The sequence below is a fragment of the Amblyomma mixtum genome, chromosome 5, assembly GCF_055824585.1.
Source record: "Amblyomma mixtum isolate Tamu chromosome 5, ASM5582458v1, whole genome shotgun sequence".
NCBI classification, from domain to species: Eukaryota; Metazoa; Arthropoda; class Arachnida; order Ixodida; family Ixodidae; genus Amblyomma; species Amblyomma mixtum.
In genome coordinates, this window is record NC_143016.1 from 191,536,306 (window position 1) to 191,548,419 (window position 12,114).

At 47.2% G+C, this 12,114-nt stretch overlaps 1 protein-coding gene and 1 long non-coding RNA gene across 2 annotated transcripts in view; one reads left to right on the top strand and one right to left on the bottom strand.

Annotated features, from left to right (window-relative positions):
- The window catches only part of LOC149345263 (uncharacterized), a 74,307-nt gene that overhangs the window by 55,536 nt on the left and 6,657 nt on the right, over nucleotides 1–12,114 (top strand). The window lies entirely within an intron of this gene.
- The window catches only part of Bcs1 (mitochondrial chaperone BCS1), a 63,596-nt gene that overhangs the window by 33,019 nt on the left and 18,463 nt on the right, over nucleotides 1–12,114 (bottom strand). The window contains exons 7-8 of the mRNA XM_089546552.1: nucleotides 7,275–7,444; nucleotides 4,519–4,636 (exon numbers count right to left, since the gene is read on the bottom strand). Of these exons, the coding sequence (XP_089402678.1) occupies nucleotides 4,519–4,636; nucleotides 7,275–7,444 (288 nt within the window). The remainder of the gene's footprint in view (nucleotides 1–4,518; nucleotides 4,637–7,274; nucleotides 7,445–12,114) is intronic.

Here is a 12,114-nt window from a genome sequence, read left to right on the forward strand (position 1 = left end):
CAGCGACAGGAAGAAGCGAGAAAGCGACAACATGCACAAGAGACACCAGAACAGCGTGAAGAATGACTTGCAAAGCGTCGTGCTAAGGATGCAGCTCGGCGACAACGTTCTACCTTGCAGAGTGGTTCCACGTCATCGGTCACCGATGAATCTCAACACCTGACTGCTCAGGAACGCCGCAATGCTACCAGGCGAAGGCAACGCCCTGAAGAATCTCCCTTGCTAACGCAATTTACCCGGTTTGACCAGAGCTAAACCACTGCCAATTTTTTCTTTTATTTTGCATAAAAATGCGCACCTGACCTTCAGGGCCAGTGTTCACATGTTAAGCTTATCTCACCACGACTGACCAGTATCGTCGACCATCATAAAATCGTCAGATTGTGCCATGATGCAGCAAACATCTTTTGAAGCGAATGGTGGTGAACATTGCCGACAGGAATACGGGTGACACAGGGATGCAACTTGCCCCCTACACGTTTTGTTGACGACAGACGGATATGTAGGCGGGCGGCGGACATATGATATGAAATTTCAGCTCTTACAAAAAATTCGGCAGGAGTCTTCTCCTTGTATAACGAACCCTTTCCCCACAGTGGACAGATCTTAACTGTTCTGCAAAAAGCACGGGTTCATTACTTGAGTAACTGTGAAGTAAAAGGAAAAAACTACAGTAAATGCTGTGGCAGAGCCCCCCTTCCATTGTTAATACAAGCAGAAATGGGAACAGCTGAAGGCTGCATACAAGGACCACCATGGATACCGTATGCCCATGTTGCCCTTGATTTTGTGCAAAAGGCCATCGCAACGTCACAGCAGACTAGCAAATTGTATGCTACACGTTGACAGCACCGGCCCACAGGTGCTCAGAAATGGTCCCACAGAGAAGTTTGTTTCATTCCAGAACACAATTGGCCACAACAAATGCAGAGATGCACTTTGCAGCCATGCCACATACAGACACTGAAGAACCTCTTACAACAAATGGCTTTCGTCAGCCCCGCCCACTTGGCTCTAAATACAGCGAGTCTACTAGAGACTGCAAATGCACATAGATGAAAAGGATTAAAAACCTCAGTGACTCTCATGACAGTGGTCTCACAGTGTTGCTGCATAGTGCCTACTCGAAGTGGAGCAGCAGCAGACCACACTACAAGAAGGAGGAGGACACTGCTTGGACAACAGCTTCATTCAATCATTTGGTGCAGTGCAGCCGAGCCCACTTGTAACGGCTGCTTGCTTACTATGAACGAGGGTGGTGTTACCGTCGAAATATGCACTATGGCTATGCCTCAGATAAAACAAACAAGCATAGGCACACCACTCGGTTATACCAAACGAGGAGGCAGTGTGCCCCCCAAGTCTAAGAATGCAAGCTTCCTGCCAGAGCGCACACCAAAAAGCATCACCTAGCTCCCGTGATCTGCCCTCCAAGTAAGTGTCGACCCCCCGAAAAAACAATAAAAAAGGCGGCGCTGAAATTGCAGTTAACTGGCTCACTGCCGGTCAAACGCGCCCAGAAGACAGTCTACAAGGTCGATCGGTGTGTGCGTGTGCCAGCTGGGGAGCATGGTAAAGCGAGACAGGGGCAGTGTTGAAAGGCATGCATCACTGCTGCTGCGTGCAGGAAGCGCACAGACCAGCCTGCGTTACCTTTGTCCATAAAATAACATTACTAGCGACAAACATAACGAGTTGCCTTGGTATTTGCATAGTTCAAGGGGCCGGAAGAAATGCCCGAGTTATTCGATTTAAGAAATGCCCGAGTTATCCCCCCCAAAAACTGCCAATAATGCGTAAAGACTTATGAGGTGGCTACATCGCGCAACACTTGTAAGCCTGTGGCGAGCACCCACTTTCGGCGTGCTGGAAGAACAACGTAACCGAAGAGGGGGAATGCACAACGACGTCAGAACGGCAAGACTGCTTCTAAAAAGGAAAAAGAAATGTAGAGCAATGCGCTAGTCAGCGTCCGAAAGCGGCGCAGAGCTAGGACTGGGCTACCAGCGAATGCACGGGTAATGCACGGGCCCACAGCTGCAGCTGGTTGGTTGGTTGGTTTATGGGGTTTAACGTCCCAAAGCGCCTGAGGCTATGAGAGACGCCGTAGTGGAGGGCTCCGGAAATTCCGACCACCTGGGGTTCCTTAACGTGCACTGACATCGCACAGTACACGGGCCTCTAGAATTTCTCCTCCAAAGAAATTCTAGCCGCCGCGGCCGGGATCGAACCCGCGTCTTTCGGGTCAGCAGCCGAGCACCATGACCACTGAGCCACCGCAGCGGCTGCAGCCGCCGCGGGCGAGCGGCGAAGCTCGGAAACCGAAACTACGCAGCCAGGCTATTTTTTAGCCTAGCAACAGGGACCCTTCAAATACTGCCACGCCTGCCATTACAGCCGCTTAAGAGGTGCACGGGTTACAACGCACCATGCAATATGCGGGATTTCTTCAGGGTCGCTTGCCATGTTGCGACACCTAGATCGTCCCTTTGGGAGCTTCACGCAAAATTCCACAAGAAAGCTTTCCCGCGTATCGTAGCTGACCGAAACGATGCCGGAGGTCACGATCGGAGAGTTCTAAAGGCGACAGGACGAACGCCATGGGTGTGGGAATCAAGTATGTAATATATATTACAGATGAATAAAAAAAAAAGCAAAAGTAGCACACTTCACTTTGTGACTGTTCGAAGCGGGCCATCAGCCATCTTGTTCGCAGCAAGTGTGATATGTGGAATAGCCCACTTGCAGAATTTGGCACGAGGTCAAGCCTAGCGGCGTCGCAATGCGATCGGTCCATGCAATAAATGACAGAGAAGGAAGGGAACAGAACTTTTGTATTTTTTCCTGCATAGAACTTTAAACTCGATCATCAGATAATTTTCTCAGATACTGCGGCTTTGCCACGGTCGAAGTTATTAAAGTCGGCACGGTATTTGATCACTGGCAAGTATTTGGGAATTTTCAAATGTTCAGAAATTCTTGAATTCAAATCAAATATCAACCATATTCGATTCGTATTCGAAATATTAAATATTTGCACACCTCTCATAAAAACTGACACCAGAGAGTAGGCAACAGTTTTTAGGTAAAGCGCTAGTTCTCACCGTGCAAAGGTTGCTTCAAGAACCTAGTAACTGTGGGAAGGTGTTGCTTTATATTTGGAACCCAATGTGCTCCACACAAGGGTGGCGCATACTGTACATTCTGCATGTATAAGCGCTGCGGTCATTTCGCCGCTGCATCTGTCAAGCACTGAAGACAAGGCTGCCAACCTATCACCAGTTCCCATGAACGCCTCAATCGCTGTAGGTATTAACGTGTCCCTAAAGCAGCCAGGAGCACATGACCGTGCAGGAGAGCTATCAAAGCTTTGAAGAAACAGACGTGCACAACCAACTTTTTAAAGAAATAAAGGCCACTCCTGCCTGTCTGCATGTTTTGGCTACAACAGGGCAAGTCCACTTACCAAGGACTTGGAACGCAAGGAACGGAATTCGCCAGGTTCGCTATAAGTGAGCTCGACTGTATTTATTCACTGGCATCCACTTTTGCACAGCCATACAGAAACAGCTTTCTCAGAAGCTTTGCAGTCCAAAAAAAGCTGCCCTGGTGCAGGGATTGCACCCAGCAAGACGGGCACCGGAAAGAACTGAACATGCTTACGCTAGTGTCTGCACACAAGGATGATTGTTTCCTGCACTGCAGCTGGACACAGGGAGAGAGCCTTGAGCTTCAAAGCCACCGATGCCCTGAAGGACGATCCCACGTGACCGCAAACAGAACATGCAATGCCCAATGGAGGCAGCTCTGGATTTCGACTTGGCCAGCACGCACAGTGATCCACCACCGCTGAGCCTCTCCTCATAGCAGCCAAGGCCATCAGTACCCTCCTCCTCTGCTTTCCTCCTTGCTATTGTCAAACTCTCTGCTCTGCTGTGCTCTTTGTTTGCTCGTTTTTTCTCTTGCTCTGCCGGTTATACTGATGCTCAACACAGGAATGGGTGCCTAACAGCTGCAATCTAAAAGGATGCTGCATCCCAAATCAAAAGTCCGGTTGGCAGTGGCTCCTCTCTGCCTGCCTGAACCTGCTCCTGAATGTAGACAGAGCAGTGTTTGCTGCCCAGCTAAAATCCCTCTTTTCTTACTATACATGGGGACATAAGGTCGACCTATATGCGAGGTCAGAGAACGTATTTACACACGTAATGAATTCATTCCCATAATGAATCCACTCCTCACTTTTGTCGCTGACAGTCTACTTTTTTTTTTAACTGTCAGCTTTTCTTAGCGCACTCCTCCTTTTCGCACTATTCGAAGCGCAGACCTCGGCAGTGCGCCAAGATGCTGTGCGCCCACTGTGCGCAGGAATGACTATTTCCTTGCCGTCAACTTATGACCACAACAAGGAAGCAAACACGTGGCCATCGCAACCGGAGCAGTGTAGTTCACTTTCATTCTCAGGCGAGGAAACAGTCGCTGCTCCTTGACAGTCTGTACGAGCACAGCATGCACACTCACCGGTCCAGGTGGTTGGTGGTCATGAAGACTATGCGTGCCTCCGCAGAGGCCACTCCGTCCAGCATGTTCAGCAGGCCACTGAAGGTCACCCGGCTGAGACCCTCATAGGCTGCTTTCACTGCACGCAAGAGACAGCAGCGACTGTGTGGAGCCCAGCACTGACTGGTGAGGACTGCTTGCTGTCCCTACCCTGTAGAGTCAACTCTCTGGGTGGAGAGATGAGGCCCAGCAATGGCTTCACTTCTTCAGCGAAAGCTTTCTAAGTCCTGTCATGTTTCCCAGGCATTCTTAAATTCTCTGCAGCTGCTTTGCAATGGTTAGCAATTCTCAACTTGCAGAATGACTGGAACAAAGCTGAATCGGACGACGGACGGCCATAAACAGTTCAGTATTTGATGCACAACTTTCTATGGTGCTCAGTGAGCCTTAGATGGAAATCAATGAGTTTAAAGCAAACCACGGTTGGAGCATTAAAGACAGAACTGACAGAAAAAAACAGAACCTTGGAAGCTGGTGACATTAATCTTGACAAGGGAACTCAGTGACAAAGAGTGTAGCAACCAATGGGCGTCCCATGCTCCATGACTGCTTGTCGACTGTCAACCGCCACAGCCGGGATCGAACCCACGTATCAGCAGCCGAGCACCTTAACCACTCCTCCAATCAACAGGACACAAAGCTGGGCTGATTGGAGGCCGTTCATGACAAAATTTGTAGGCACAAACAACTTTCTGCTACCAAAAGCTCCAAATATGAAACTCAGCCAGTTGAGTGCTCTCTAATTTTGCCTTATAGTATGAAAAACGTACTAACAGTGTTCTCTTTTTACCCCTCATTTATTACGATAATGTTCTAATCCACACTATACCTAGTATTTGGTTCTTGCTCTGCATTCTATTGCATTCTCGTTAAATACAGCTGACCAATATTTTTGTATGAAGCAGAAATGTAGAGGCTAACAAAAAGTGTCCAACTTCCATTGAGAAGAGCGCAGCAAGCTGTGGAAAGGAAAATGATTTAAGAGACAGGAACAGGGGCAGAGTGGGTCAGAGAACAAACGCAGGTTAACGACACCTCAGATGAAATAAAGAGAACAAATGGGCTCGGGCAAGGCATGTAATGCAAAGGCAAGACAACCAACAGTCGTTAAGGGTAACAGACTGGAATACGAGGCAAGGCAAGAGGGGGCGGCAGACAATTAGGTGGGTGGAAGAGATTACGAAGTTTGCGGGGATAGAAAGTGGTCACGGCTGGCATACGACAGGGTTAATCGTATCATGCTGATGATGATCACCTTTTTTGCTTGGTTACATAAGCTGCTCTTTTTACTGTCTTTTTCTTTCTTATTTATATAAAATACCCAAAGGCCCTCATGAATGAGGGTATTACATAGGGGAGTACAGGCAATAAACGAAAATGTAAACAATGAAACTGCAAAAAAGAAATACATTGTGTGACACTGGATAAAAAAACCTGTTATAATTCACCGTTTGAAGTGCAAATGTAAAACAAAAGAAACAAAAGCATGATCAGAGCACCACACAGTCAAAAAATTAACACCAGCTAATACAAATTAACACGAACAATATCATTCTAATGAAACAACAAGAAATATTAACAATGCAAAATGAACACAGTGCATTGATATAGAACAAAGTGCGCAAGTTAAACAGTAGTAGTGCCCAGAAAGTTACGCAGTAGTAGTTCTGCAGTAGTAAGCTGTGGACCACCTGGGTATCTTTAACTCACATTGACATCGCACAGCACACGGGTGCCTTTTGCATTTCGTCTCCATCGAAACGCAGCCGCCGAGGTATAAGAACTCTTTTTTGGTCAGCATGACCGAAATTTTGCAGATGCACAAGCCAAATTCTTTCTTTATACAGTAAGCTTCATTAATTTTTCTGCTAAGTTGGGACGCGAGCTTTTTGAAACTTGTGGTTTCATGGAACTGAGGCGTCCAATTACAGCAGTGGCGATGTTGGTCAACCAGTTGCCCTTATGCCTAATCCTGCATGGTGCTCCTGTAGCCTAATGCTGATGTAACGTCCGGTCCGTGCTAAGCAGTAAGCAACCCCACTCTTACATGGGACGAACCTGTCTCTGTGCTCGATGCTGCATTCCATCTTTTGTCTACCCTGCACCATATAGCACATGCCAGCAAGGGTGCCGTAAAAGGCCACCGAGACGTCACCGTTTTGACACAACGGGAAATCTGGTGTTAGCAGGGAACGGGCACAGTGGTGCTCTGATGTATCCCTAGCTTGCTTGGCTTCTCTCACTGAGGGAAATCCTGGAGTGTTGAGTCCTTGCAGCTGGAAACGCATGTTATGATGCATTTCATGTTGGCAGGACTTATCAAGAGTGGCATGCAGGCGGTCCTCCCTTTTAACAAGCTAGGACTGGCGGTTTTAAATACCTTTTTCTCTGAGCGATGCTGGTACCTTCTTGGGTTTCACGAACAACAATGCAAATATTCAAGAACTACAAGCATCAGTGCAGTGGTAACTCATAGGTGAAGCTCAGCCTGAAGACTCACTCAGTACACACCTCGTGCAAGACCCCTTTCAAGAGACCCAAGACAGTGAAAAAACGGAGCTGTCCTGCTCATGCGATGTAACCAGCCACTGCGTATCCATGCTCGCTAAAGCGGTCCTTTGTGGGATACTCAAAAACGCACAGATGCGGCAGAGAGCATCCCTCCGAAGGGGGGGGGGGGGGGGGGGTGCGAGCAACTGAACATCCCTCGTCCCCACCTGTGCTGCTCTCCTCGCGGCTGACGAAGGCGGCATCGATGTCCTCGAGCAGGATGATGCTCTGCTGGGGTGCCACAGACATGAGGTGCTGCAGCCGGTCGTCCGAGAGGCCCCGCTCACTCAGGTTCAGCACACCGATGCCATACTCCAGGGCACCTGCCAGCGCCGTGCTGCAAATGTTCAGCCAGTGACAATCTTTCCCCAGTTGCTGGCATACCTGGTTCTGCACACAGGCGAGCTGTGTACTGTTGTAACCGGACGCCGAGTAACCAGACACCGGCCAGGGAACAGGACGCTGTATTACGAGGTGCTCACTAGCAGCCTCGAACCAATGACTGCTGTGCGTGGCGTCCGCATGGGTTTAAATACATTTGAGACAGAAATGGTAATAGCGCTACAGCAAGACGGGAGATAAAGATTCTGGGAAGGAGTGGTGATATGAAGGCACGGGAGCTTTTGGAAGCATTCCACATTAAAAAGAAGGGATTACATTGTGTTAGTGATACTTTGGTCCACCTTTTCAAGACTGAGACATCATATCTTGAACGGTTTTGTTGATGCCTTGTTATACCGGTTTTTGTACATGCCTCAAATTTTCTATATATTTGCTAGCTTTGCAGTAAATAAACTGAGATGAAGTTAGCGCATGTCCTGTGTCAGTCTTTCTCATGTACGTCTCGCTGTAGAGCTATTGCCATTTCAGTCTCAAATAATGCACCATCTAGCCCAAATAGACGTTCTTTTAAATACATTTGGTGAGACGCTAGCGCATGCACAGCAAGGCATGGCGAACGCGACAAGCGGCGAGCAGACGCCGCGATACGATACAACATGTACTACCCGCACTCACTGCCAGCTGTAGTGCAGCTCCCCACCTGTATGGTGGACGCTGCCTTGGTCAGCCTAACTACGTCCTGTGCCCCCACCACCTGCTTCATTTTGGGACCCACTCTGCTACTGTTAAAGGGCTCCACTGCACGGCAACAGAAACATTTTTAAGCTAAGTCAACACATCGGCAATTAAGGAAACATGCTCCTTTAAGCTAAGTCAAGATATCAGCAGAATGGCCTGAGGGATGAAATGGTGCGCAACAAGGACACTAAAAAGAAAGGGACACCACATGCGCACACTACCAACTGTTTATTACACGAAAAGGTGGCATATTTAAACATGCAGCTCATGCATACGACACTTATCGCATTATCGCTCCGAACCCAATATGTGGAAAAAAAAAAAAACAGCAGGATCAGGATAACAGAGAAGAAACCTTTAACCCCTGCAGAGAAAAAACTAAGAGATTCTGGTAACAGAAATTAGAGGAGGCCATCTCATAGCAAAAGCAGTGTTGAACAATCGTAGCAAAAGCAGAGTCATACATGAGAAGCAAAGGCAGTCAGAAACCAAACACCGAAAATAAAAAGTAAAAACAAAAAACAAATGACAATCGTAGCAAAGGCAGAGTCAAACACATGAAGCAAAAGCAGTCAGAACCCGAAAAACAGCAAGAAGGAAGAAAAAACCTATAACAAAATTAACAACCCGCCTAAACAAACAACAGACTGCCACTAGAAATGCAGGGCTGGATTGTGGTGTCCCCTTCCTTGTTGCATCGCCGTTCATTTCATCAAGATATCAGCAATTAAGGAAACATGCTCCAGAGCAAAAATTTGTTTGAACATTTGTGCCAGCCACCTCTGTCACTTCTTTTTAAATCTGTTGTCAATTTTCGCATTTGAAATATAGGGATGCTTTTGTGCAGCTACCTGCATAATTTGCACCCATGCGTAATTTCTATGCACCTAATTTGACACCTTTTAAACTTTCACTCTCACACTATGCACTCTCTGCTGCATCAGACCACCAGCGTGCACGCAGGGCAAACACTGGCACAGTCACGTGTGAAGCAGATGTGAGTGGCATGCTTGGCTCGCTTTGCTGGACAAACTGTTGAGAGAGCAAGTGCCCAGTAACCGGAATCCGAAACTACCGAATTATTTGCCGCTAGTCAGCTGGGCTGCATGCGAGGGCACCTGCTGCTGTCTCCACATGCCTCTGACTGCTGGCTCTGCACTTGTACCGCTGTGTGCTATGAGCTGCGCTCGCATCGTCATGCTGTGGGCCAGGGCACAGGGTCCCACATTATGCGCCATCTTTCTCCTGGCCCGTGAGGGGAGCAAGTTGGGTGGTCAGTGTACACTGGACCACTGGAATGACAACGCATGGCACTACGGGTGACGAAGAGGCTGATAACGAGAGTGCCGGGCCGTTCCCATCCTACAGTATAAGGGGGCTTCATCGGACTGCCATGGACCAGCAAAATTACTGGCTAAAAGCAGCGCTATCATCTATTGTTCCCGCGAGTTCTTTTTGACAAACCATTGCAGACATAAAAAAAAACAGTATTAAAAAGAAGTCATCTTTGCTCAAAATAACCGAGCCAAAATAAATGCCGCATGCGCAGTCACGTAGGGCCGGCACTTCAACGCTCGGGTGGTGCACGCTTGATAAAGCTTACTTCATGCCGTCCCCCCCTGTGCTGCAAACATGGAAACGGCCCGATAGGCAGGTCTGCGAACCACAGCACCACGTGGTGAGGTATCACAGTTCTGATTGCCAGTGATATGTGCTAATATTTTTTGCTCGCGACTGTACACACAGTGTGTACTGCATGTCATGACCTGGTAGAGTTTTTTTTTTTAGGACGTGTTAGCAAAACCTCCCCGTAACTTGCACACACCCTTTTTGAAGCCCTAATTTAAAGAAAGAAAGCGTGCAAATTATGCGAGTAAATACAGTACTTTTTGCCAGTATATGCACATGACGGTACTGAGAAACATCTCATTTTGCTCACTATGATTCCTTTTATGCAATGGTAAAAAAGATTGCTACATATATAATTTCTGAATTTTTCAAAAATGAGTACTCTTACAATGTCTCTTTACAATTATTGGTTGCAGTAAATTTGATTTTCATTTCATGCTATAAATTGCAATAAAAATAATGTAGCTTCATTCTGCACATAGTAAACATATCAGTACCAAATTCATAGTGATGCAATAAGGACAGCTGCAATAATGTCATGCACAAATACCAAGGTTGCATGAAAACGATAAATGCAGAAAAATGCATCCCAAGTAATTTAAAAACAGAGTGGAAATGCACCTTCTCTGGCTAAGACTCTCTCAAAATGGCGCCACACTTCTGGAGCAGACAAGCCTAACCCATGGTATGTGAGGTAGCACAAAACGGGACAAGGGACAGAGAAAGACGCACACAACACAGGCGCTAATTTCTGATTGACAGAAACCTAGGCGGCCAAGATGACCGTGAACCGTGAGGGCAAACAGGGGCATCATGTTTTGCGCTCCCTCACATACCATGGATCACAGTTACCGACTCGCCCAAGTTTCTACTCTCGTGCATTGTTGCGCTTACGAAGGAACTGGGACACAATCAGGGACGACACAGAACAGATGTGCGCAAACTATCAACTGCAAGTTTATTTCTGAGTGCATGTATATATAGGCATTGTCGAGACAAAAACAAAAACAAAAACAAATCCGTGATCACATCGTCATGGCAAGATATCTTTTAACGTCCTGTCCAGCAGTAAAAAACATGCATTATCTTTCTGACTTAGCTGTTTGTTTTTATTTTTCCAAAAATTCTTTTTCCTGATTTGAGAGCTCGATAGAAGGCACGCTTACACATGGCCCTTCTTTTCCTGATTGTATGCAGTATGCTTCCCAAAGTTCCCTGATTAGCTTCTCTCTTGAACCGAGCAGTATTGCTGTCTGCTTAAAGTGAGGTGTGCAATTTTTGCATCTGGCGCAATGCGCTGCCAGATTTCCCGGTGAGTTGACAAGACTGCAGTTGCGCCTATGTTCTCTGAGCCTCTCATTGAGGCACCTACTGGTCTGGCCAACGTACGTTTGCCCGCATGATAGCGGTATCTTATACACAACACCTTCGCGGCATTCCACGAACTTTGTCTCATGTTTGACGCCACATGACACCTCTTTCTCGGCATTGTCTTCGTCGTTTACTTTCGCGCACATTGCTTTCAATTTTTTGGGTGCAGAAAAAACAACTTTTACGTCGTGTCTTTGTGCAACCTTTTTCAGGTTGTGGGAAAGTGCATGGACGTATGGGATAACCACAGGCCTCTTCTTTTCTTTGGCATTGCCTTGGTCCTTTGTTCGGACTGTCCTTCTTAGCACTTTCTCTGCCACGGAAACGAGCAAAGGTGTCGGATAGCCTGCTTTTCTCAGGCGTGTTGCCTGCAGATGGAAGCTTTCTTGCATCTTGTGGCTGCATGATTTCTTTATGGCCTGCTCAAAAGATGACATGGCCATATTTCGTTTGATCAGCTTGGAATGGGCAGAGTCATACGGTAGTAGGCCTTTCTCATTGCGCGTTTTGTACTGCCAGCATATATGTGGTTCAAGAGTGAGAGCTAGATCAAGGAACTGTAGGTTGTTGTTTGCAGGTAGCTCGTGGGTAAATGTGAGCCCCTTGTGGGCTCTTTTGAACTGCTCCAAAGTTTCTTCCAACACGTTGGGCGTGGCAAAGGTTTTATCTGCACAAACCAAAAAGTCGTCTACATAACGGAAGCACTTTGTAACACCAAGCGGTACCAATGTTTTTTCCAACTCTCTGTCCCCTCTGGCAAGGAAGATGTCACAGAGAACGGGGGCTATAGCAGATCCTATGCAAATTCCGTCATTTTGAGAGAAAACAGCACCATTGAACTCGACACACAATGATGAAAGGTATGCTTTCAGCAGAGCAAGGAAATCTGTGGTACTAATGGCGCTCTCATTCATAAACTTCACGCAG